The sequence below is a fragment of the Chlamydomonas reinhardtii genome, chromosome 14 (genome assembly GCF_000002595.2).
Source record: "Chlamydomonas reinhardtii strain CC-503 cw92 mt+ chromosome 14, whole genome shotgun sequence".
Taxonomy (NCBI): domain Eukaryota; kingdom Viridiplantae; phylum Chlorophyta; class Chlorophyceae; order Chlamydomonadales; family Chlamydomonadaceae; genus Chlamydomonas; species Chlamydomonas reinhardtii.
Window position 1 is genome coordinate 3,158,892 of NC_057017.1, and position 24,817 is coordinate 3,183,708.

General features: G+C 64.0%; 4 protein-coding genes across 4 annotated transcripts; 3 read left to right on the forward strand and 1 right to left on the reverse strand.

The window, feature by feature from the left end:
• Positions 1–844: 844 nt before the first annotated feature.
• On the forward strand, positions 845–5,054 carry CHLRE_14g628900v5 (uncharacterized protein). Its single transcript, XM_043070345.1, has 2 exons — positions 845–1,266; positions 1,536–5,054. The coding sequence occupies exons 1-2, from the start codon at positions 1,189–1,191 to the stop codon at positions 3,744–3,746; spliced, it is 2,289 nt and encodes a 762-aa protein (XP_042917018.1). The 5' UTR covers positions 845–1,188; the 3' UTR covers positions 3,747–5,054.
• A 60-nt stretch (positions 5,055–5,114) lies between these two features.
• CHLRE_14g628950v5 (uncharacterized protein) lies at positions 5,115–12,385 on the forward strand. The gene is made up of 2 exons (XM_043070346.1): positions 5,115–5,667; positions 5,849–12,385. Exons 1-2 carry the CDS (start codon positions 5,494–5,496, stop codon positions 11,018–11,020), a joined length of 5,346 nt encoding a protein of 1,781 aa, XP_042917019.1. The 5' UTR covers positions 5,115–5,493; the 3' UTR covers positions 11,021–12,385.
• A 578-nt stretch (positions 12,386–12,963) lies between these two features.
• CHLRE_14g629000v5 (uncharacterized protein) lies at positions 12,964–20,916 on the forward strand. The gene is made up of 11 exons (XM_001692735.2): positions 12,964–13,319; positions 13,441–13,714; positions 14,812–15,217; positions 15,468–15,634; positions 16,115–16,388; positions 16,589–16,660; positions 16,897–17,032; positions 17,414–17,495; positions 17,774–17,942; positions 18,226–18,363; positions 18,647–20,916. The coding sequence occupies exons 1-11, from the start codon at positions 13,109–13,111 to the stop codon at positions 18,827–18,829; spliced, it is 2,112 nt and encodes a 703-aa protein (XP_001692787.1). The 5' UTR covers positions 12,964–13,108; the 3' UTR covers positions 18,830–20,916.
• Positions 20,917–20,918: 2 nt separating this feature from the next.
• CHLRE_14g629050v5 (uncharacterized protein) lies at positions 20,919–24,724 on the reverse strand. The gene is made up of 8 exons (XM_001692629.2): positions 24,239–24,724; positions 23,765–23,863; positions 23,494–23,543; positions 23,160–23,237; positions 22,826–22,895; positions 22,511–22,610; positions 22,118–22,155; positions 20,919–21,863 (listed from the first exon to the last, which is right to left on the reverse strand). Exons 1-8 carry the CDS (start codon positions 24,414–24,416, stop codon positions 21,739–21,741), a joined length of 738 nt encoding a protein of 245 aa, XP_001692681.1. The 5' UTR covers positions 24,417–24,724; the 3' UTR covers positions 20,919–21,738.
• Between the last annotated feature and the right edge of the window lie 93 nt (positions 24,725–24,817).

Sequence of the window (24,817 nt, forward strand, 5' to 3'; positions counted from 1 at the left end):
AACCAGCGGTTCGCAGAGAGCCTTTTGTTTCCCTGCTTGCCCAGTAGTTTTTAAACTTGCTACTGCTTTATGTGTAGCCTTCTTGTGGCACCACAAACCCCAAAAGAAGGAAGCCTTGACATTTAATGTCGCAACTTCAGCAGAGTTCTGCAGTCCGAAGTATCTAAAAAGGTGTTATGGTTGCTCTTATTATCAGCACGCACTCAGTTAGGCCAGCATGGTCAAAGCCCTTGACTTCTCGGCTGAGCAGTGTGGCTGTGTATGCGTGCCGGACCCCGTATTCACTGCCCTTCCATTCCAGACCCTACCCATTCCAGACCCTCTTGCGGCGTTTTACCAAGCAACTAGGTGGCTACAATAGGCAGCTCAGATGTGCTAGCAGGGGCGCCGCGGCATCTGCAATGCCTCGCGCAGGCATCCGTGCTGATGGCGCGGGGTCGCGCAGGCATCTGCCATCCCTCGGCGCAGGCATCTGGACTGCCGCGGCGACCCGCCCCAGGCAGCTTCAACCCCCCGCGCACGCAGCCAAATTTGGCTCGGCAGGGTACCCGGCTCACCCTTACAACCAGAGGCCACCGGCAACTTTTCGGATTTCCTACCCTCCTTGCACGCTGTGCCAAGGGCACGTACACTACCTTGCAGGGGTGCGCGTGTCTTGGCGCGTGCCAGCACAGAAAACCCGACCCTCTAAATATCCGTGCAGGTCGCATGACGGCTCCGGATCCCTGCTGAACTAAACTGCTTGCAACGTAACTCTACGCAGTCGTGTAGTTTACTACCACCAGCATCTGCACACAGCTCGCCTGTTCATGCTGCTTACTTATCACAGGCCTTTATCGAGCCAGGTACATCTTTGTTCATACCACAGATAACCTGGTTGAAATGAACGCTTGAAAAGCCTTGATAAGTCAGTCAAGCGACTGAAGCATTGCCCAAACTAGCGAAGTGCCCAAGCTCGCAATGTATTGCATCTATCAAGAAGACATGTGACGAGCATAGCATAGCGAACGTTTTGAGCGCAGTGAAGAAGAGCTCTGAGGGAGACACAGAACTACACAGACCATGGCCCGCAGGGCGCAGGACCCGCCCGGATTCTGGCGTCGCCTTGCACAAGCTTTAGGATGTGTTCCCGTATATCTACCGCCTGATGCGGCAGACAAATTTGACCCTCTGGACACCAAGGACAAAATGCGTCGGGGGCAGAGCTCCGGGCTGAAGTCTGCATCCCACATGACAAGCAGCAATGGGGCTCTTGGCGGCTCAAAGGTGCGCCAATTATGCTCCCACAATAAGCGCCCACAACTCTCAATTGATGGACGAACATTAACAGCCCGTTCGGAGTCGCGCCTGCCTCACTGCATTAAGGTGTATGCATATATAACTGTTGTCAATTTCGCTGGGAGTTCGTTCCTGAGTCACGTCTGCGCGACTTCCGCACGGCTCCCTGCCGCACCCGTTCGCCCTCCCGAGCTGCACACGCTGCCCCCGCGCCCACGGTCGCCAATCCCTCTCCTTATCTCCAATGTTACCCACAGAGCCACCAAGCGGCTTTGTACCGCAGCAGCGACCGAAACGGGCGACATGCCGACATCTCACCTGCGCACTCCGTCACCGGAAGCCACCGCGGCAGCCATAACAACAGCCCACACGTTCAGGGCCCAACCGCCTACGACGACCCCCACCGAACCAGCGGCGGCATCATCGGCGGCGGCGGCTCTGGCCGCGCCTCGCCGCACCACCACCGCGGCAGCTCACCTCTTGGCACGGGCAGCGGGAGAGACGGCGGAACGCACAGCAGCAGTGGCGTGCCCAGCGGGCAGCGGCGCGGCAAGAGCCGCGCGGGCCGGCAAGCGCAGCGCGCCAGCCGGCACCAACGCGGCAGCGGCACCGGCCCCGGAGGCGGCGCCGGAGGCGGAGCCGGAGGCGACACCACCCCTAGCGGCACGGACGCGGAGACCGACGCTGATGCGGGGTACGCGGCAGCGGGCTCGCCGCACGGTGACCGGAACGGCGGCGGCCCTGGGATTGCGGCCGGCCCCAGTGGCCGCTCGGCACTGGCGTCGGCGACGACGTCAGGGCGCGGCGCGCGCGTGTCGCTTGGCGGCGGCATCGTTGGGCTCGACTATGGCGGCGGCGGCAGCAGCGGTGGCGGTGGTGGCAGCGGCGGCAGCTACCGCACGGATGGCAGCAGGGCCAGTAGCCAGGATGGGGTTGGCGGCAGCGGCGGCGGCGAACCACGCAGCAGGGTGTCCCGCGGCGGCGGCTCGCGTGGCGGTTCTCGCGGCGCGTCCGCTGCGGGATCGCGGCGGGAGCTCATCCCGCCGCCGCCGCGGGACGCCGCCAGCGGACACGGCATGGCAGGCTCCAGCGGGCTGCCGAGCGGCTCGTCGCCCAGGCCGCCGCCACTAGTGGTGGAAAGGCGGTCGGATCCACGGGGCGTGATTGGCGCCATTGGCAGCGGCGCCGGCGGGCTCCATGCCGGCGGCTCGCGGCTGGGGCGTGAGTCGGGGGCGGGCATCTCGCCGACGGCTACGGGGCCGTCGCCGCGGGTGGTGATGGCACCCGAGGCCTTGTCTGGGCCCATCCCGGAGCTGCTAATCCACAGCCATGGCGCCGCCGGCGCCGCCGTGGCTGGCGGCGGGGGTAGCGGCGTACACAGCGGCGCGAACGTGGCTTACGTAAGCGACTACTACCCCAGTGACACGGAGCAAGTCATGGCGGAGGGCAGCTACACGCCAGCGGGGGTGTACGGCGCCGCAGCCGCGGCCGCCGCGGCGGCGGTTGCGGCGCCTGGCGGCGCCGGCAGCATGCGTTCCGCCATCCGGGAGGCAGCGTCCGGGGGCTCCTTCGTCGGCGGCACTAGCTCGCCGCGCGCTGGTGGCGGCGCCGCGGGCGCCGCCGGTGGCGTGGTGCCGCAGCTCGGCGGCTCCGTCAGCGTCGGCGGCAACGACATCGTGCGTGAGCACATGAATGCGGCTCTGGCGCGCATGCGCATCAACAACAGCCTGCCACGCGGCGCCGCCAGCAAGCCGCCGCCGCTGCACGTGCAGGCCGCCATGGCGGCGGCCTTTGAAAAGGAGGGCCCCTCCGGCCTCTCCCGCGACGCCTCCGTCACCACGCCCAACGGCGGCAACGGCTTCGCCGGCGCCTCGGCGGTCGTGTCGCCGTCCGGCGGCGGCGCAGCCGCCGCCGCCGCCGTTTCCGGCGCCCCGGGCCGCGGCGGCTCCCCGTTCGGACCGTCCTCCGCCGCCATGGCCCTCCAAATGGGCGTGGTGGCAGCGCCCAGCTCGCCCGGGCTGGGCGCCTACGCTTCGGGGACGCAGCTTCAGCAGCACCTCGGAATGCCGCCCGACAGCCCCGGCACCTCCGCGCCCTCCACGCCCATCAGCCGCCAGATCAGCAACATCGGCGGCGGCGGCGGCTCGGGCCGCTACGACCTGACCCTCGCCGGCCGCCAGGGCTCCTTCGCCGCTGCCGCCACCACGCCGCGCGGCGGCAGCCGCCTCGCCGGCGGCGCCGCGGGGCTGGACCTGCTGCCGACGTCGCGCACGGGCTCCATGACTGCCGGCGCGGTGCTGCCGCTGATGAGCACGGTTATGCTGGCCTCGCGAAAGTTCGCGGCCGGCGCGGCGCGCGCGCGGGAGGGCGGCGTGGCGAGCGGCGAGATGGGGGTGGCGGGGCGCATGGGCAGCATCACAGGCATGCCGATGGTGCGGGAGGGCTCGTTCCTGGTCAGCCCGCGGTGATTCATCGAGTTGGGGCTGACATTTGGGGGTTTGATTTGGGGCATCGGTTTAGGGACATGAATCCCGGGCGATGCTGCTGCTTCGGGGGCGGGGGCGAGGCGGGGGCGGGGGTGGGGGCGATGCTGCTGTTGCTTCGGGGGCAGGGGCGAGGCGGCGCTGACGTCGGCGGCAGGGAGCACCCGGGCGTTTCTGTGTGCGGCAGCGGCGACAGCAGCGCTGGCGCTCGGATGCTGTCCTGGCGTGTGTGTGCTGTGGAGTGGAGACGTAAAACGGATCTGGTTTGGCCACTTGGCCAACAGGCCGCGCCAGGCAGCCGTTTGCCGGGGTTGTGCGCAGGCACCTGTGCGGTGTGACGTGGCTGACTTGGGATTGGTGCGGTGCAGTTGGTAGCATTTACCTGGCGGGCGTGTCCGGACATTGGGCGTGGGAGGGCGGCGCGCGGGGAGCGCTTCTTGCTGTTTGCCCAATGCGCCCCGGGACAGCAGGTCGCGATGTGTATGAGTTAACTGTGCGGCAGTGCACTGCATAAAAACCTGAAGTACCGTAAGATGTGACCATTTGCGTTGACGCATGTTGACGGCGCGGGGCGAGACTTTGCTATTAAATGTTAATATGAACTTTTGAAGGAGTGAGGACTAGGGACTACGTAGTACGGTATGCGCTGCGACACGTTCATGTCACAGGGTCTGCGCAGGTTTGTGGTGATGCGTTGTGGTGATGCCGTGATGGCAAATGCTGGCAGATTTGTATGGCAGGGACTCTGACAAGCGGTAAGTATGAGTCTCAGGGCCGCCGCGCTGCCACAGTGCCCCAGACATGCACAAGAGGAGTCGAATGTACGGCTTTCGGGCATCTTTGAATCGCGGCGGACGATGGGAGCTAAGTTGCATCATACATAAGTTTGGGTGCACGGGGTCAGGTGCAGGCTAGGCTGCACTGGCGCCCGTAACCCATGTGATGAACGTTGCTGATGGACGGATTCGGAATTAGATGCTGCCTTCACTCCATTCGCGGATTTACCAGGATTTACCTACGTACGAAGGGTATGAATACGCTTGGTAATTGCCGGCCCCTCCATGACTTCATAGGTCATAGCTGAAAGGGTAGATGCAGAACCGGTGGGGTTGCAGGTGGTGTGACTGGCAAATCCATGGTGGCCGGAAAGTGGTCGTGGCTCCCATCAGTGTCCTGAGGCCAGGAAAGGGCGGGTGGGAAGCCCTGGGCGGGCATCCACGACTGCGCCCTTCATCGTCCGCATTATAGATGATGCGCGTGGCACGCGTACAGTTTTTGTAACTTCTCTTTAATAAAAACCATAGTCCGTGAAACAACGCTGTGGGATTCCAGTCCGACAGTCAAGCCTGTCATGCCGAACCGCAATGCACGGCGCCCGCATCATAATACAGTGGACGCCATCATCGTCTGCAGACCCTCGCATACATTATCAGACCGCAGTGTAGCACACTCGCGAAGAATTCTTGAGTAATTCTGGCCTACAGGATTGTGTTTGTTTATTGGAATGCAACAACGTTGAAGAGATGGATGTACAAGCACGCGGTCGTCCGCAAACAGGCACACATGAGCCCAGAGCGGGGCAACGAATGGGGCAGCGGCAAGCCCGGTGAGTTTATTGGCTCAGCAGTAATGTTGGCGTACCTGATGCAGACTTAAGATGATAACAAGCTGAACGTTGGGAATACTGCTAGCTTCAGATAAAGACTGCTGAGGAAGGCAAAGGATTGAGGCGATGGGCGATGAGCTCGCGCCGTCGCCCCAAGCGCGGCCTCCATGGTGGACTCGGTTGTTTATGCGCTGTGGCTGCGTGCCCGTATGGGTCTCGCTCGAGGCACCGGTGCCCGCGGAGAAGGAGAGCTTGCCCAGCACGGTCTCCCCCCTGGGGAAGCGGGTGCAGCTGGCGCGGGTAGGTGCTGCCTGCACGCCGCTGGCAGCTACGGAGGCTGGGGACATAGTGGGGTACGGGGCAGCCTTCTTGGTTTTACTGGTGTGCTGCGGTGTTTTGTTGTGTAGACCCTACACCCGCCTCCTCTTGGGACGCACTCTGCCCCTAACTCGCCATGCACCCATGCCACCTTACACGGCAGGGCCTTGCAGCGGGCAATGCCAGCAACAGCGCCAGCGGTCGCAGTCTCCACAACGGCGTCGTCAACGCAGCCGCAACAGCCGCAGCAGCTGCCGCTGTTGCCGGCGGGACTCTTGACGACGGTGGGGCCGGGGGTGGCGGCGGCAGCGCTGCGCCCACGCCACGCGTCTCGCTCAACGGCGCAGGCGTCATATCCTGGCGACGGCCCACCAGTCAGGCCGGCAACGGTCCCGCACCCGCAGGCGTCGCCCGCACCAACAGCCGCAGTGGCGCTGCTTTAGCTGGAGCCTCCCGCCCCAACGGCGGCCTGGGGCTGTCGCCTTTCGGTCGAAGTGCGGCTGAGGCGGAGCGGGCGCTCGCAGGGGCACTGTCAGCTGCGTTCCCCTGCGGTGACGGCGCCGCCGCCGCCGCCGCGACAGGCTACAGCCTCGACGGCTACAGCTCCGGTCAGGCACAGGCGGCGGCGCTACAGCTGCAGCGCTCGAACAGCCGCGGCCTCGCAGGCCACAGCCCAAGCCGCGGTGGTGGCGGCAGCGGTGGCGGCGGGAGCGGCGGCGAGTCGCGTCTTCGCTCCGTGCGTAGCGTGGGTGGCATGGCGGCGGCTCCAAGCCCATCTGGGTCGGGACCAAGCCACCGCCGTTCACAGGGCGTCCCGGCGGCCGGCGGCGGCGCCATGGTTGTAATTCAGAACCCGCTGCTTGCGGGCGTAGCTCAAAACATGCCCATCTATCGCGGGAGCGGCTCGGGCTGGGAGGCGGGAGTTAACGGCGTGCCTAAGCGAGTGACCGCGCCTTCGGCTACAGCAGCCGCTGCAGCAGCAGCAGCTGCAGCGGCGGCGGCGGCCGCCGCCGCTGATGGCAACGTCCAAGGTGGCATAGGCCGGCACAGGTCTGCCGGCGGCGCTGCCCTGCGCGGGGCCGTACGCACGGCCGGTGCCCAGGCAGCGTCGCCGCACTACGACCCATACGCACGTGCTGTTGCAACAGCGACGGCAGCGGGGGCGTTCCTGTCCACGGCGCCGCCAACGCCCAGCGGCCTGAGCAGCGGCGGCGGTGTCGGCGGCGGCGCCGCGCTGAGCCCCAGCGGCATGCGCGCCAGCGTCAATGCTTACACAGCCGCCGCCGCCACCGCAAGCGGCGGCCGCGGCTACCCAGTCAGCGGCGGCGCCACCGCCGGCGACAGCGAGTACGACGACGGCGGCTACGGGGCCGGCGCCGGCAGCCGCCGCTTCCAGGAGCGGCGAAGCGCGCCCCTGTCGCGGCCGCCGGAGCTGCTGTCCGAGCCGCTGCATCATTTGCCCGCCGGTGTGCAGCTGGGCCCCCCGGAGTCTCCCACGCCGTACGCCACGCAGGTGTCGCGTGGCGGCTACCCTCTGTCTGGAGACTTCGCCATCAGCGGTGGTGGCCGCGGCCGCCGCAGCAGCGGCGGCGGCTTGGCGGGCGGCGTGGCGGGCGGTACCACGGGTGGCAGCGGAGCCGTGACCAAGGAGATCCGACGCTCCGCCACCGCCCACGCCTCCGGCACCTCTATCCTCGCCAGCCCTCGTATGCATTTTGACGCCGCGCTCCAGCGGCTTCGAAGCGAGAAGAACACCGCCAACCCGAACAAGAGCAAGAGCCCGGCGCGTCGGCCCGGCGGCGTCGGCGGCCCCGAGGTGCAGGCAAACGGCGGCGAGACGTCGGGAGCGGAGACAGACGGCGGTCTACGCAGCCCGCCCTCCCGCCGTGGCGCCGGCCCTGGCAACGGCCGCGGCGCGGGACAGGCGTTCGCGAGGAGCGAGTCGCATAGGCAGCAGTCGGCGACGTCGGCGGCATCGGAGGCGGCGCAGGCGTACGCGGCGGCACAGGCGGTGATGCTGGCGGCGCAGCAGCACCACCTCAGCATGCTGCAAGAGCACCAGCAGCAGCACAACCAGCAGCAGCAACACCAGCATCTGCAGGCGCAGCAGCACCACCAGCAGCAGCACCAGCATCTGCGCGCTCACAACCAGGCTCCCGCCGGCCCGCCACAAGACACCTGGGAAGAGCACCACCAGCAACACCAGCAGCACCAACAGCACCAGCAACACCAGCAACACCAACAGCACCAAAAGCCGGCGGGCCAGCGGCCGCCGCGGCTGGAGGTGCCGGTATCTTTCAGCAGCGGGCCATTGGAGGTGTGGGCGGAGGGCGAGGAGGGAGGCGGCTCGGGATCAGCGGCGGCGTCGGCGGGCACTGCCCCGGCCTCACCGCGGCCGCTGCTTAACTACCGGACGGCCTCACGAACGCCGCAGAGCGGCGGCGGCGGCGGCCCTGGCGCGGAAGCCGGCGGCGGCGGCGGCACAGGGGCTGGAGAGGCAAAGGAGGCAGACGACGAGGAGGAAGCCGAGCAGGAGGACGAGGAGGAGGGCATGTGGGGGGACGCCGGGGAGGACGCCGGGGATGATGTGCAGCCGCCAGGGCGCCAGGATGGGCACCTGCACGATGGACGCTGGCAGGATGCGGCGGCGGCGGCGACGGATGACAGCTGCAGCCGTAGCCGTGACTACACACGTCACAGGCGGCCCTGGGCAGAGCACGGCAACGGAGCGGCCACCGACGCAGAAGACGGTACGGCTGGCGGCGGTGGGCCGCTCGCAGGGCCGTACGACGACGCGGTCGCGTACGGATCGGATCCGGCTGGGTACGACACCCAGGGGACAGCGGACGAAGGCGGCCCCGGCAGTGTGTACGGCGATGTGCACGGCGGTACGGGCCTCGCCAGTGGGAGGGAGGCGGCGGTTACATTGGCGGATGATTATGGCAGTCCCGCCAGCAGCTTCCGCTCGTACGCCGGCACCGGCGGCGGTGGCGTCATGTCTGCCGGCTGGCTGGGGCCGGGCCATGGTCGGGGCCATGGTCGGGGCCAGGGGCAGGGGCAAGGGGTGGCACAGGGGCAGCCGCAGGGCCCTCTCTCGGGCACATCGGGTCCTGAGCCTGCCCTGGACGCGGCGTTCGAGTCCGACGGCAGCCTGCGCAGCGCCAACAGCATTGGCGGCGGCGGCGGCGGCGGCGGCGGCGCCAGCAGCCGTGAGTGCGGCGGCGGCGGCGGCGCCAGCAGCGCCGGCACGAGCGCGCCCGGACGCAGCCGTGACAACGGCTCTGGGATGGCGGCGGCCGCGAGTGGCGCTGGCGGCGGCGCGCCGACGGCGGCTGCACGATTGGCAGGCAGTCCGCTCGGACCGATGCGCGACGCGGCGGCGGCAGCGCGCGCCTACTCGCCTTCTTCGCTGGGCGGTGCCGCTGCCATCGCCGCCGCCGCGCGCGCTCACGCCATCCACACACAACACGCCGCCGCCGTCGCCGCGCGCGCGGGCTCGCCGGTGGTTGCGTTGCCGCCGGGCAGCGGCTCCGGCGGCCCGCCCGCTGGCGCCTCGCCGCGGCTTCACACTCGGGTGGTCCGTCGCCAAGCGACGTCGGCGTCTGCGTCTGCGGCGCCGTCTCCAGTTTTGGGAAGCCGACCGGGCAGCGAACTTAACGCCGCCAACGCCTCTGTCGGTGCCCTCGGCCACGACAGCGGCGGTAACATTCCGCGCCCGCCCAAGGTCAACTCAGGGAACTTGGACGGCTCGTCGTCGTCCCAGCACCAGCATCGACATTCCTCCCACCACCACTCGCCGCAACACCCGCGCCATCCGGGGAACTTGTCGCCACAGCCCCAGGGCCGCCGGTCAGCACAGCCGAACGCCTCGCCGTCAGGCGCCTCCTCCTCCTCCTCCAGGGGCCGCGGCGACTCCCGTGGCGGCGGCAGCGGCGGCGGCGCTGGGCAGGTGCGCCCGGGTTTGGAGCAACTGCAACAACACACGCAAGGTCAGGACCATCACCACCAACACAACTCACAGCAGCAGCAGCAGCAGCAGCAGCAGCAGCAGCAGCCCCACCAGCACCAGCAGCTGCAGGCGTTAAGGACGTACGGCGGCATGGAGGGCGTGGAGGAAGCCGTTGCCGCGCTGGAAAGCAACGCCGACCACCTCCACCACCACCAGCAACACGAGCAGCACCAGCACCCGCAGCACCAGCAGTACCACCAGCACCATGACCCGGACCACGGCGCAGCCGGGGCAGCTTGCATGCTGTCACCTGCCGAGTTGGAAGCGGCGATCTGGCAGGCTCGTGAGTCGGCGCTCACGCCCCTAATAGGCCTCCCGCGCATGCCCTCAACCCACGCGCTGGAGCAGGACCCATACGCGGCGGCAGCCGCCGCCGCCGGCGTGCGCCAGGCGAGTATGAGTCCCGTAGTTGCGGGTCTGAGCCGCGGCGGCAGTGGCCGCGGCGGCGGAGCCGGAGGTGGCGGCGGCGGCCGTGGTGGTGGTGGTGGCGGCGGCAGCGCCTGCGCGCCGTACGTTTACGGCAGCGCGCGGCCAAGCACCAACGGCGGCGGCTCGTTGGCTGGTACGAACGACGGCAGTATCATTGCCGGTATGTACGAGCTGGCGGTTGGCGCGGATCCCTTCCTGCGCGCGTCAGTTAGCGGCGCTGGCATGGCTGTTGGCGGCACGGGCACGGGCATGGGCATGGCGCTGCCTGGCCCGTCGCCGGCGCACACGCCGGGTATCCGCAGCCACACCTCCTCGAGGCCGCACAGCCCGTTGCCGCCGGGGCGCATGAGCTCAGCCGGCGCGCCCGGTGGCGGCGGCAGCGGCGGGAGTGCGCTGTACGCCTCCGCGGCGGCGCCGGTGCACGATTCCGGCAACGTCAGCTCTGGCGGCGGCAGTGGCGGCGGTGGCAAGCGTAGCCTGGGCAACCTCTGGCGCGCCGCCTCTGCTGCGGCGCTGGCGGGCTCAAACCAGAGCGGCAGTGGCAGCGGTGCTGGCAGTGGCGGCGCCGCCGCCGGCTCGCCGGTTGGGCCGCAGTTCCTGCGGCAGACCAGCCGGCTAGGCGCACCGCGTCACGCCGCCTGTCATGTGGGCTACCAACCTGATGACGGGCTGACGAGCCCGCAGCTGTGGCGAACGGGCTCAACTTCGGCCGGCACGCCGCCAGGGCTGATGAGGTCAGCGAGCGGCAGCGGCGGCGGCGGCGGGCCCCCGGGCGCGGCGTCGGGCAAGTCCGCGACGTCGCAGGCGCCACCGCTTATGAGTAGCATAATGCTTGCGTCGAAGAAGGCGGGCAGGGGAGCGGCGGCGGCAGCAGCGCAGCAGGCACAATTTTACTAGGTGGGAGATGCCGACCTGGGCGCAGCGGCTGCAGCGGACTGTTGTACAGAAGGGGATAGAGGAGCCTGCAATACGCGGCGCCTGTGCATGATGCAAGAAGACTTTGCAGCAGTGCTTGCGTAGTGCGGGCCTACACGGCGCAGGTAGTTCTTGGTGGTGTGAGGTCAGGCATTCGAAGCTCATGCGACAGGTAGGCAGACGTACTCGAGGGCTTAGCGTAGGGCAGGGTGACATAGACACTTGACGGGTGGCCGCGCAAGAACTGGGGCAAAAAGGTAGATCTGGCTCCGGCTGTGGTGCAGTTTTTCGCATGTTCGCAGGGCCTGGTGGCGGCGTTGCAGGTGTGATGAGCTGCAAGAGCTCGCGCGCTCGCGGGGGGAGTCCTGTCCGCTGCGGGAGGGGGGCGGTGTGCAGCAGCAGTCGCGTGTGGACATAGCCACGGCGGCGGCGGCGGCGGCGGAGCAGCACGAAAGCATCAGGACCGTTGTTGCCTTACTGCTATCATCACTCGGGACACGGCCATGTCAGTTAGCAACCTTGGCGGGCATCTAAAGCATGTACAGGCATGTACTTAATGCATCTCGGGTGCAATGATTGTTTGTGATTTGTGCAGAGAGGGCAGTGAGGCCAGGGATCATTGCAACGTAGGCAGTTCATCGAAATCGGCAAATTGCTATTGTTGGATGACAATCAAGGGGGCTTGTCTAATTGCGCGGCGGCGTGGCAGAGGTCATGGCTGGGCGAGAGCCAGGTCACGTCACTGCCAGGGAGTACCCTCGTGTAGTCCATATTGTCCCAAAGACTGGAAGAGCGTGAAAGCAATCGCAATTCAGTGGCATTGCGTGCGTGCGCGCACCATCGGCGATAGGGCTTGTGGAGCATAACCATGTGAACAAGTATTATTCGGGCAGCGGCATGCACGGGCGCATGGTTTGCAACCGTCGCGCGATTGCGTTATGAGCTATGCACAGTGTTGTGTGCCCGTGTGCCTGTGTGGAGGTTCTAGAGTTCTGACACGCGCCACGGGCTTTGCTGTGACGAGGGAACGAGGTGCAATTGTGAGCCGTTGCTTCATGTATACTGTTAAGCGCTACAAATAACGACGGACAGCAGTTCTTGTGCAATCTTAGGGCACCACAGGAGTCAGGAGCATCAGGACACAAGTGCGGGCAACTCTGGCTAGATTAGATGGAGCCCAGCCGCCCAGGGGGCCTTAGAGAACGGGTGCGATGGGGCAGGGTATGGGGCAGTTTGGCGTTGTCCCGCAGTGTGAAGCGGACTCCTGTATTCCTTGATCAATTTGCAACGTCAAGGCATGAGCGCGCGGCTCGTATTAGCGGAGTGCTGTCGAAAACGCGAACGCGAATGTGCGCGACACGCCGTATAACGCCAGAGTTACTGTACCGAGGCATCGCAGGCGGGCTGGTAGTATGTGTCCTACCGCCCCCGTGCAGACTACCGTACGGTTCTACTACAACAACTTCTGATTGGGAGGGGTGGGCACCGTAAGGTTGTGCAAGGGCGGCAGCTCTTACACCCCGAGTCCAAAGTGTAGCATAGGGACCGCTACCGCCTGATAGATCGAGGGTGTGTCTGTTTCTGATGTTGATCTCTCATTCTCTCCCTCGAGCTGCCATATGGGACATCATGTGGCGCGACAGAGGGTGCGAGGAGGCCAGGGGGGCACGCTGCCTCAGCAGCTGCGCACTTGGCTGCCCAAACGGCTTAACAATGAGCTATCACACCAGCTATGGCACTCCAACCGTGAAGATTGAATGCAGCATGTTGTTAGGGGCTAGTAGTGTGGGGGAAAGGCTGGGCCGGCGGGAGGAGGGGAAGCGGGCGAGGGCGAGGGCGGCAGTAGCCACGCCACGCGATGCAGCCGCGATCGTGCCGGCCGCTTTTATGCCGCGCCACTCACGCAACCTATTGTATCGATCTCGCCGGATACATAGCATTTGCTCCTCTTCACTACGCCGTGCACTTGTGGACAAGATCAATTGCTACCTCCAAAGACACGACCCGCGAGCCATCAAACCATGCAGTCTAGACGCTAGACCAACATAACTGTCTATAGTCAAGCCTAAAATGTCAACTCGCGACAAGCGGCCAGCGCCCGGCCAGCCACGCCGGTCATCGGGCGTGGCGCTGGGCGTCCTTGGCATTATGCTGCTGGCGTTCTTTGCTATCGTTTTCATGCTCGGGAGGCCGAGCTACCGGCATCAGTTTGAGGAGTTCATTCATCACCCGTTCGACCCGCATCCCATTGGAATCGACAAGCGGCACAAGGACACGACCCGTGAGTGGTGCCGGCTAGTTGTGCTGGTACACAAGGTTATGTTATCGTTCATACGGGTTGTTAACGTGTACGCTGGGTTGACAACCCGTCGTCTGTTGCGCTGGGGTTCGGTTCCGCGCAGTGACTGATATCGACATCGGCGCGGGGACAAAAGCAGTAACCTCGTCTACCACTACGGAGACGGAAAAGAAGTCCAGCGTGGGGACAGCTGCCACCCCCTCCCCCTCGCCATCGCCATCGCCGAAGGCGGAGGAGAAGAAGGTGGAGGAGACGAAGGTGGAGGAGAAGAAGGCGGAGGATAAGCCTAAGGAAGCAGCCGTAGCTAAGGAGAGTGGGGACGATGAGGACGACGACGGCAAGATAACAGAGCTGGACACCCAGTACAAGCCCACCCGGTAGGTACCAACTCAGGGGTCAAGGACAAGGGACAGGGGAAAGGGCAGGGCTCTGCTCTGTGCGACAGGCGCCTGTCAACACAGCGCACGCGGAAGGGGCGCTGGACCCAGGGGCAAAGGGGCGTCGGGTGGGCGGCCAGTCGTGTCACGTCAGGTTGCCAGCAAGTTGCAGCAGGGTTTGAGGGGCCTGCAACGTGGCGGAAGCGTGTGAGCGGCAGCTATGGTGCCGTATTTGCGAGGCGACAGTGGCTATGGCAGCAGTGGTCTGTCCCATCCCTGCAACCAACCGGCAGCAGCGTTTTGACTGGCGCGGGGCTCCGAAGTTTTGCTCTCGGGTGCGTCCCGCCAGCTGGTAGACGCAAGCAATCCCAGCGCGCCGTCAGGAGCACAGGCAATCTGAGCGCATTCTGCGGAGTGCACTGGAGGGCCAAGCGTGGCGCCAGCAGGGCGCACCCGAATAGTATTCGTTGCCTGCACGCCTTTGAAAGCAAACGAATGGCTTGCATCGCCCGGCCGGTTTGGCCGCCGGGCTCGTCTGGGAGCCCTGCTGGCGTGTTCTGGCCTTCTGGGTCAGTGCGGAGTTTGGCACGCTGCCGTCAGGGCACTAGCTGTGGTGTCCTTGGGGGCGGGGAGAAGAAGGAGCCTGCACAGGACGGGCGGAGTTGTTGTATGCGCTCGAGAGTGCCGGGCACGAGTGCATGGTGTGGGCGCGGGAATGGTGGAACGACGCTGCAGCCAGCGTCGGAGCTGCTTGTGAACCAGTGAGAATGCTACTGGTGGGAAAGCGCTGTTCCATTAATTTGACTGGACGCGTTGATTGCGATTGTGCGCTTGTAAGAGACAAGCCCGACTACTGTGAGTTCCCAGCCTCCCAGGAATGTGCCCGCAGCGCTCTTCAGAAGGCCCTCCGAAGCGCCATGGGTCCTAGGCGCACCGCATGCAGCGCCCAAACACAGCACACCACCCGCGCCGCCCCACCCAATGCCTGCCTCCTCTTCCATACACCCTCTCTTCTTTCAGTACCAACCTCCGCCCCCCCGCCCTCCCCCCTCCCTCGCCACTCCCTCCCGCTGCCATCCCCGCTTCCATCCCCGCAGGGAGATGGTGCAAAAGATCGCCCAGAACGGCTACCTAATGGTGACCTGGGCCAACTTCCACTACTTTGACTTTGTCAAGACCTGGGTCAAGCACGTGCAGCGCGTGGGCGTTACCGGCTACATCGTAGGCGCCATGGACGACCACCTGCTGCGCGAGATGATCAAACTCGAATACAACTGCTTCAGCATGAAGTCGGGACTGACTCTGGGAGATTTCGGCTGGGGCTCGGCGACGTTCGCGAAGATGGGGCGCGAGAAGATCCGGCTGATCAGCATCTTCCTGAAGCTGGACGTGCACGTGGTGATCGCGGACGTGGACGTGCTGTGGCTGCGCAACCCGCTGCCGTACTTTGAGCGCTACCCCGAGGCCGACATCCTCACCTCCTCCGACAACATGGCCAACACGGTGCGTGTGTGTGTGTGTGTGTGTGTGCGTGTGCGTGTGTGTGCGTGTGCGTGTGTACATGTACGGGTACGGGTACGTGTGTGGCTGGCCGCGGGTGACTGGAGGGGCTGTGTCTGGTGGTGAAGGGCCGTGCTGACCGGGCCCGGGGTGCATGGGGAGCCGCTCGACCAATCCAACGCCTTTTCCTCGCCAGACCACCCACGGCTTTGCAATGCGCCTCACACCGCGCCTCGCAACCTGCGCCACACAGGTGAATGACGAGAGCCTGGAGAAGTGGCCGGACGCAGGCGCTGCTGCCAACATCGGCATTATGCTGTTCCGCAAGAAGTCTCTTGACTTCGTGGAGAAGTGGATTGAGATCATTGAGGCCGATGACAAGGTCTGGGACCAGAACGCCTTCAACGACCTGTTCCGGAGGTCAGTGGGGCGGGATGGTTTACGCCAATCCCAACTAAACTAAGACCCAGAACCGTGAGCGGGGCTTTGTAGGCCTCAAAAGCGGCGGGGAGGGGAGGGAGGGGAGGGCGGAGCGCGGGGTGCGAGTAGGGCAGCAAGGGCGGGGTGGGCCGCGGGAGGATGGGCATGACAGACGTGCGTGCTCAGGCAGGGTGGAGTGAGGCTGAGTGGTGGTGATGGTGTCACGTGTATGCGGCCTTGCGATCCGTTGAGTCACATCCCACTTGCAAAGTACTTAAGAACCCCGACCCCGCACCGGACCCGGCCCTTCCGCCCCTAAGGCGCCCCAGCGGCGGCACAGCCGGCTCTACGGGCTGGTGGGTGGGGTAGGCGGGCGGCGGCGTGGGGGTCGTAAGACTATGATGTAAACCCCAACCACCACAATGCAACCACCAAAACCCAACCACCACAACCCAACCACCTCTCTCAACCGCCGCACAGGGGCGTGAAGCCGCTGGAGCCGCCCAACAAGAACCTGTTCCTGGGCTACGACGGCAGCCTCACCATGGGCATCCTACCCGTCTCCATCTTCTGCTCGGGGCACACCATGTACGTGCAACGCATGGCGCAGCGCCTCAAGCTGGAGCCGTACGCGGTGCACGGCACCTTCCAGTTCAGCGGCACGCCCGGCAAGCGCCACCGCATGCGCGAGTTCATGCTGTACGACGACCCGCCCGAGTACTACGACCACCCCGTGGGCTTTGTCAGCTTCGACGTGAGTGTGGCTGGCTGCTGTGCTGTTGTGGCTGGGCGGGGTGGTGCACTGACAGGGACAGGACAGGGCCGCCGGTGCACACGCCGGACCCCAAACCCAACACTCTTTTCGCCCCGCCGCCGCTGCTCCCGCGCCCCAACCTTTCAACACCATCTCATCTGAACGAATCACGCATGGACCCCCACTCTGATCACGCACAGCTGGATGGGCTGCCTGAGCTGCTCAAGACCGCCGGCCCCGCCACCGACGGCTTCGGCCTAGACAACGTGCAGGTGCGACCCTGTGGAGAGAGACAGTGTGTGTGCGTGTGTGTGAGGGCGTGCGGGAAGGTTTGAATGCTGCTGCGCATCCGTGTGCCCAGGAAACAGAACATGTACGTGCGGCTTTAACGGCAAAGTGTGCGTGCGTGTGTTGGCCATCGTCGGCCAAACCCGTCACCTTGCCTGCCCTACCTTCCACGCGCCTACATTATTTTACCCATCCGCCTCCTCTTCTCTCCTCTTTGCAGGGCCACTTCAAGCTAGTGAACCATGAGCTGCAGCGGCTGCGCCAGGGCTTCGCCATCGCCTCTGTCATCACCGGCCGCGCGCTGGTCGTGCCCGAGCTGTGGGCGGGGCTGGACCGCTGGTGGGCGCCGCACTCAGGTGAGCGGCTGGCTGGGTGGCGGGCTGGATGGGCGCTCGTGTGGCTTGGCTCAAGGGGTGTCTATGTGAGAGACGGGGCGGAGGAAGATAGGGATATGGTACCGGCGTGGCACGCGCGCGAGCTCACCGGCTGTGTGCGGCACTGCCAAGCGTGAGCTGTCAGCTTGCAGTCGGCAGCGCCAATGGCTGTTTCCTGCATCCACACAGCCCAGGCCCGAGCCACCGCGGCAGCAGCTCCCGTCAATGCCGCTGCGCAGCGCGCGCTGTTTGCGTGCCGCCACTGGCACCCGCCAGCGGCTTGCAGTACAGTCTGGGAAACTTTGGGGGCTGGATCCTACTGGCATTTCGCCTGCTGTTCTGTTTGTTTGTTTGTTGTCGCAGGTCGCATCCCCGGCGCCCACTTCGACCTGCCGTTCGTGTGCCCGCTGGACCACCTGCTAGACCTGGAGAATGGCATGTTCCGGTGAGGCCCGGTCGTGATTGTATACCGGCAGTAGCAAAGGAGTAAAGAGAGTGTGGAAGCAGTGGGCAGGGTGCCCGACTTCGCGCGCGTGCATATGCGTGCGGGGGCGGGGTTCGGCAAGGTGTAGGCCATATGCACCCGTGCGGACCCCCCCTGGTCGCACCTGGAGGGCTGGAGCCCCTCTGTTCAACGCTCCCGCCTCTCCTCTCCCCTTCCCCTTCTTTGCTACCACTGCCTTAAATAGTAATGAATGTATCCCCTCCTTTGCGCCCCCGCAGCAAGTTCCCGGAGGAGCACTACGGCCCCTCCACCGAGTTCCGCGAGTACAGCTTCTTCAACAACAGCCGCATGACCCCCGCCGTCCGCGACGACCGCGTGGTGGTGGAGGTGTGCGACACAGCCGGCGCCGCCGGCTGCAGCGACGGCTCCAAGCCGGCGCAGCTGGTGGTGAGTAGCGAGGATACAAGGGGGAGGGGAAGGGGTTCCAGCACGGGGTTCCAGGCACCAATAGACAGGAGAGGGCGAGGGGGAGGGGAAGGGGGACAGGGAGGGAAGAGCGGGGGCTGGGGGAAACGGCAGTAGGCATCAACAGGCACTGATGGAGGCATGTCGGTGGGCACGCGCCATTTGGGCGGTCTTGCGGCTTTCTGAGCTACGGTGCATACCTTGCTCCACGCGGCTGCCCTGATGCCAAACTGCAACACACACTCTCCTCTCCTCACCCTCGCAGACGGAGGGCGGCGTGAAGAAGATCAAGATCGCGCCCTTCCTCAGCTCGGCGGAGCTGGCCACGGCGCTGTCTGACCCGGCGGTCAAGGGCGCCAAGGTGCTGCACTTCACATCCATGGCCGGATTCAACTTCCCGCAGGCGCGTGCTGGGTGAAATGATGACGCGTGTTGGGTTGGGGCTGGGTTGGGGTGGGCGAAGAGGTGTTGGGAGGCCGACGCTGGTGAAGTGACCGGCTGTGGGCGTGGGGCGTTGGCGGTCACGTTGGATACACGCGCGGGCGTTGGGCGGGTTACGCTCGGTGGCGGGGCTGAGTCGTTCGCGTCCCTTGCTGTGCCCCCGTTGCTGTGCCCCCCGTGCATATCCTACATGCCGTACTGACGTGCCTCATGTCCCCTCGCCACGCCCGCGCCGCCACACACAGGCCTTCTCGGAGCCCGGCGCCGCCGCCCGCTTCGTGGAGCGCATGAAGCTGTACGGCAGCATCTGGTGCTGCGTGCTGGCGCACCCCGGCCACATCCACTACGACCTGCTGTGGGACATGCCGCACACCGACAAGTTCCAGCGCGTGTGGAACGGAACCTGGGATACCAAGACCGGGCCGTAGGCGCCTAAGCGGCGGCAGCTTTGGGAGACCAAGACCGGGCCGTCGGCGGCGAGTGCTGCTTGGGCCCGTGTTGATGATCGTATGGAGGATGGGAGCCGTGGATGGCAAACCTTGGGGTTGGTGATCATCTGGAGTGGTGAGGACAGAAAGGATGGAAGCCATTGCCCCGCAGCCGGGAGGAGGTGGAGGCGAGAGGAATGGCGCGAACGCCAGGGCTGGAGGAGAGCGAGGAGCAGGGAAGCATGTGGAGTGGGAGACAGATGAGGCGAGCGCATTGACTTCATCGCAGTGGGGCAAGATGACGTGCTCTGAGCAGGCACGTGTTCAGACAGGCGGGTAGGTAGGAAATGAGGCATAGGCAAATGGTGTCAGTGAGGCACCGTTGCAGATAGTGAGGGCACGGGACTGGAAGTGAGGCGAGAGCCCCTAATTATTGCGGCACGATAAACAAGGGTCACCCGCAGGCGGCGGCAAGTGGCGGGCAGTGGACTCCGCCAGAGCCGCCTAACACGCGCGGCCATGCGTCAGGGATATAGCACCGGCTCAATTGTGGCAGCCTTAGGCAAGACGTGATTTCAACAATTAGATGCTTACCGCGTATGCGTGATGATCGTGTATGTGCATGCCATGTTGTGCATGCTTCTGTCGGGGTTGTGGCTGGCGGCCGTGGCAGGAGCGTGGGCCTGCTGTGCACGCGTGGGGGACGCAGTGGCCACGAGATGCTGGTGGCTTCTGGGCCGCACTAGGCCCTACTATGTAAGCCCCCTACCTAGCTTATACAGTGCCAACATGCATGGATGTAGGGTGCGATGGGACTTGGTCAGGGACATCGCTAACGCCGCTAGGCAGGGTTGGTGGGGCCACGGCTGCGCGGCAGTGCCTTGATTGCACACGCCGGAATGACGACAGCACGCCTGCACATGTGCCGCGTCTCGCTTTGGCTCAACCATTTAGTTGCCTGATGACTGCAGTGTCCAGCGGCTTCACCCTTGCTTCCATGTGATGCAGCCCGGATTCCGCTCGTGAGGTCGAAGATCCGATTGGGGTCCATTCAGCAGCCCTACTTCAATACACATGTACCCGAAGGCGACAGCTCGCATTGTTGCGGTGTGCAGACCCTGTGGCTGGCACATCGTGAACGCTGCTAGATGGTGTTAGCCACGTCGCACGAGTCATTATAGTCGCTGCGGCCAGCGTCGTCACCCCTGTGTGATTCACTGGTGCGCACCATGCGATGCGGTTGTTCCATCCAGGGGTGCCGGCACCAGGGCCCCTGGCCGGCACCCCTGGTTCCATCCGCGAGGTCGTACACTCCGGTGGGGCCAAACACACAATCACACATGGGCCGCTGTCGCAGGTAGCGAGCTGGTTAGCCTGGCGACGCAGTGTCTCGTCCCTGACTGTGCACAACGGTGGAGACTGGAGAGGCACGATACATTACACTTCGCCCAAGCCGGCGTGTTCAGCCAGCTGCAGAGCGGGCTGCCCAGGACTCCAGAAGTATTCCAGCCAGGGGGGGGGTAGAAAGCTCAGATTCTTACCCCATGCTCAAAATTACAGAGCTTTAGGAGAGCATTATGCACGTACTTTTAATTTTTTAAGGGGGTGTCTGGTGAGGAAGTTCTGGGCCGCCAAAGTTGGGGGGTCGGTCCTCGTCCCTGGGGGGTCCGCGGGTTTCGGGAGCGCATCCTGGCAGATTTCGGGAAGCGCCCCACAAGCAGAATTAGGGGCCAAACGCAACAGTACGAGGCTCATATGTGCACGTTATGACGTAATAAGCACAAACAAAGCGTGGGAGGGCTAAGTTGCGCGTCCGGGCGTGGACATGTCGATACATGTCTCCACATTCAACACATGCGCACTGACACAGCTGGGCTCTAAAGCGCTGGTGCGCATGAGTTCACGTCTAACAAGGCTGCCGATGCACATTGTCCATTCGTCACGCGGCAGAGAGTTGAGCGCGGGGTGGTCTGGGTCGAGGGGATTTCCATGGATAGGATCCCGCCCGCGACCGAAGTCTCAGAACAGGACCGCTGATGGCACGGAGTGATAGTCCTCGTCAAGAGGAGTCGATTGACACCACTTTGGTATAAAATGGAGGGGTTTTAACCCCTGAACAACAAGGTTTTGTCCGTCGGGGGGTCGGTCGTCCCCTCAAGGGGGGTCCCGGGGGATTTCGGGGCATGGGGTCTGGCACTTTGTTTCCTACCCCCCCCCTGTTCCAGCTATAATATCCATGACCTTAGCGCATGCAATTCGTGCGAAACAGGGGAACTTTGATGTATCTCGTGCGTACATCCGGAGAGCAGAATGGGTTGCCCAATGGGTTGCCCAGAGTGGCACCTGCTTGAGGCCTTAGATGCAAGTGACGGGCGAGTAAATGCACCGAAACACGAATAGCACAACGCCGGAATGCCGCATGTGTGGCCCGGTCCTGGGGCGCACGATTGCGCGCTGCCCCGCACGACCCTACCCCGCACGCGCCCGAATCGGGCAATATCCCCGCCAATCGAGCACTACAGAACATCATCACCAAAGAAAAATGCACGCTGTAATCGCACGCCGTATGCAATGATCCGCCCAATTCGAAGGACTCCCGAGATCCACGCAGCTTGTCTCGGCAGACATATGCACACCAATTACCCGAGATATCGAAAGTGCCGAGCCTGCTCCATAAATGAGGGAATGCACACGCTCATATACGAGAACGCCGCTACATCCTCGAAAACGTAATCTGCCCACGTGCAAGAAGCTTGCCGTTCGCTTGCAGAAAGCCGTGTCACCCCAAAACCAGGCATGCCTTGGTTAACGGGGTCCAAGGCCCGCTGGTTGTGTTATGTACATACTTCACCGGAAATTTATGTAAACTTCAGCTGTTGTTCCGGTTACCGACCCGGGCTCCGGGCAGCTTAACCCCAGTGCACCCACTTGCGGGGGGGCGGCGAGCGGCGGCGAGGGGGCGGGCTCGCGCTTTTAGTGGGGCAGGTCACATCCACCGTCAGGAGCATGCGGCCCACGGAGCAGTGGCTGGGAACTGCGGGTGGAAGGCGAGGCAGCCGGAGAGCGACGGCGTTAGTACGGTGCATGTGATCTGTCCGGCGTGGCCTTGCCACCAGGGCAAAATGTGCACGCGCACACACACACACACACACACACACACACACACACACACACACACACACACACACACACACACACACACACACACACACACACACACACACACACGGCACGGAACGAGCATACCCAGCACGCAGGCAGGATCTGAACGACCATGTGCGGGCTCACCGTCGCACTTGTAGTGGTGCCTGCCAGCCTTGGTGTAACTGCGTAGACATCAGACGCAGGAGCGAAAAGTGCCCGGGTCAGGCAAGGCGTGTTCAGGGATAGCAGCAAGGCGTATTAGCAACAGCGGGAATTGGATTGTAACTTGGAAGCAGGCTGACGAGCGCCCAGCTATCGCATATACCCTAAATCAAACCTTCCGGAAGGCCTCCACTTTTCCGCACGCCTGAGCAACACAACCCTGCCTCGCCGCTATTCCGCGCGCATCTTCATAGGCCTCCTTGTAGCACTCACGTTTCAAGCCCTGAGCGCCAGGGCCCATGCTTTCATGCGTGTCCTGATTCCTTGCCTCAAACCCCAGCCCCAAACCCCAAACGGCCAAACCCATGCACTTACGTGAAAGACACGGAGCCGGTGGAGGCGGGGGGAAAGTAGGTGCCGTTGTCGAAGCGGGTGCCGTTGCCGTAGTAGGCGATGGTGGGGGAGGTGCAGTCAGCTGCGTTGTGGCGGTAGGACAGGCCAGGACAGGCGCGGGAGCGGATTGGGACCAAGCGTGAGATGTGGGTGTAGGGCAGGACGGCGCAACACGGCTTAGGCATGGCTTCGGCGGCAGGCAAGGATGCTAGCCACAAAGCCGAGCACCATACTTGCAGCGGCCGAGCTTGTCAGCTCAGTGCCCATACGTCAGGATCGCTCGATGTGGGCACTCACGCTTCTCAACCTCGGCGACGTCGTGGCGCCCGCTGGTCCAGCTGAAGGTCAGGGTCTCGCCGCAAGTGAGCTGCATTGCAAACAGGAGGGAACGAGAGCGAGGGGAGAGCAGCAGTCGGCGTCAGGGTACAGCAGTCAGAGAAACAGGGCATGGACGCGGGCGCAGCACCACCGCACCTGCCCCAAGGGCTCAGCCAAGCCCAGTGCTACACACACACTCGGAAGCGCACGCACGGCAGCCACGTTTGCGCCCAAGGTCGCCCCTTGCAGTGCTCTCCCCATGTTATGGTTTATGCCATTGTACGGCGGTAACGTGATACGATATACACCGCACCTGCAGAGCGGCGTACGAGGCGTTGTCGCGGCGGTAGGCCCAGTTGATGGTGTTCTTCGGCGTGGAACAGGCGCCGACCTGCGTGTGGCATCGGGGCGAGAGAAGCTGGGTCTCCGGGTGAAGAAACTGGAGGGTCGACATGGGGCTGTTAAAAGTGGTGTTTTGGCGACTGACAAGGCAACGGGTGCGGCCTAGCGGAAGGTGGCCGACGTGACGCTCGGGACGGCAGAACACAGGGACGAGGGGAAAGTAACAAACGGCCGGGAAAGCAAACGTTATCTGACAGCTAGGCCCCGTATACTCCCGAGCACAGCACCCAATGCCAGAAACTCACGTGGACCTTGGCCAGCTGCTTGCCCACGGTGCAGTGGTCCTCAATGTTGCCTACAACAGGATTGGGTTGGCCAACCCAGGGGGGAGACGACAACATGATCCGGTCATACAAAGGAGACTCAGTCGTCAGTCGGTCAACGCATGTGGTCGAGCTGGCCACCGCAGGTGTGAAGTCCATGCTTGCGTGGCCGAGGGGTGGTCATTGGTGGTAGGCAAGAGGTGGCAGGTTCGTTATGTGGGGGGCCCCGCTATTGTGACCAGGCCTGACTCACAGGCGAAGGTGTAGGTGCCGGGGTTGGCGAAGACCAGGGGGGCGACGATGTTGACGCCCTCACCGAAGTTGCGGATTGTGGGCTTGCCGCAGCCGTAACCTGCGGATGAGAAGGGCCGGGCAAGGGGTTTGACGTGGAAGCCTCGAGCCGAGCGTTTGTGAACACGGCATCTACCGATGGCCAGTGCTGCAATCCGCAGGACGAAGCTTTCAGTACATGCAGGATTCACGAGCGAGCACTATGGCGGCTCGCTCTAACATAGCTGGCGAGGGCAATTTTCATGTGGCCTAACGCGCACGCCAGTCCTCGCCGGGCACATACGACATGCGATAACTAACACATAGAACTAAATACTATCAGGCAAAGCGAGACCCGACGGTTACAGATTCTATGCCTGGGGTGCACGCGCAATCCTAGTGGCAACACGTCGTAGCGCCAGTCCCGCATGCCCTCCTGAGCGCCCGTCACACCCACCGCGCGACTGCTCGAGCTCGTGGCGGGGCAGCCAGCTGAACTGGACGACGTCCGAGCAGTTCACCGACAAGTCGATGGGGCTGCCATCGTCCGCCCAGGTTACGTTGTATTGAGCACCCTGCACCTGGACCGCCGCGAACACGGCAAGCGCCAGCACAAATGCGATGAAAGCGCGCATCCTTGTATGCGTCGCGGTCCTGTCGCGTGCGAGTGTGGAGTAGTGTGTTGGCACACGCGAATGCGTTGCGGGCATGCACGCGAAAGCAAACAGTATTACCATCCCTTGTTGATGCCTGAGCTTTTCAAGGGTGCCCGCCACCGGCATGATCCCATGCAAAAAAACCGTCGAGCCCTATACGAAGCGTTCCCTAGGGAGTAGGCGCTTTCATTGGGGATACTGTATATGTTAGCTCTAGCTCTATGTTACTTGCGCATACACAAGTTAATCGTGGCGCACACCTTTTTTGAGGGTTGGACCGACGTTTACGAATGAACAAATTGGGATCAGCGCATAAACAAAACAATAATGCAAATCATGCATTCTCCTGCGTTTTGGTGGAGTTAGGAAACGCCAAAGGT

What these genes read in the sequence shown, in the direction of transcription:
- CHLRE_14g628950v5 (XM_043070346.1), top strand. Translation starts at nt 5,494, where the DNA reads ATGGGCGATGAGCTCGCGCCGTCGCCCCAAGCGCGGCCTCCATGGTGG. An exon ending in AGCGGGTGCAGCTGGCGCGG is followed by an intron (nt 5,668 to 5,848) that starts GTAGGTGCTGCC and finishes CTTACACGGCAG; the next exon opens with GGCCTTGCAGCGGGCAATGC.
- CHLRE_14g628900v5 (XM_043070345.1), top strand. Translation starts at nt 1,189, where the DNA reads ATGCGTCGGGGGCAGAGCTCCGGGCTGAAGTCTGCATCCCACATGACA. An exon ending in GGGCTCTTGGCGGCTCAAAG is followed by an intron (nt 1,267 to 1,535) that starts GTGCGCCAATTA and finishes TGTTACCCACAG; the next exon opens with AGCCACCAAGCGGCTTTGTA.
- CHLRE_14g629000v5 (XM_001692735.2), top strand. Translation starts at nt 13,109, where the DNA reads ATGTCAACTCGCGACAAGCGGCCAGCGCCCGGCCAGCCACGCCGGTCA. An exon ending in ACCCAGTACAAGCCCACCCG is followed by an intron (nt 13,715 to 14,811) that starts GTAGGTACCAAC and finishes CCATCCCCGCAG; the next exon opens with GGAGATGGTGCAAAAGATCG. An exon ending in TGGGCTTTGTCAGCTTCGAC is followed by an intron (nt 16,389 to 16,588) that starts GTGAGTGTGGCT and finishes GATCACGCACAG; the next exon opens with CTGGATGGGCTGCCTGAGCT.
- CHLRE_14g629050v5 (XM_001692629.2), bottom strand. Translation starts at nt 24,416, where the DNA reads ATGCGCGCTTTCATCGCATTTGTGCTGGCGCTTGCCGTGTTCGCGGCG. An exon ending in CGAGCTCGAGCAGTCGCGCG is followed by an intron (nt 23,864 to 24,238) that starts GTGGGTGTGACG and finishes TCTCATCCGCAG; the next exon opens with GTTACGGCTGCGGCAAGCCC. An exon ending in GCACCACTACAAGTGCGACG is followed by an intron (nt 21,864 to 22,117) that starts GTGAGCCCGCAC and finishes TTCCACCCGCAG; the next exon opens with TTCCCAGCCACTGCTCCGTG.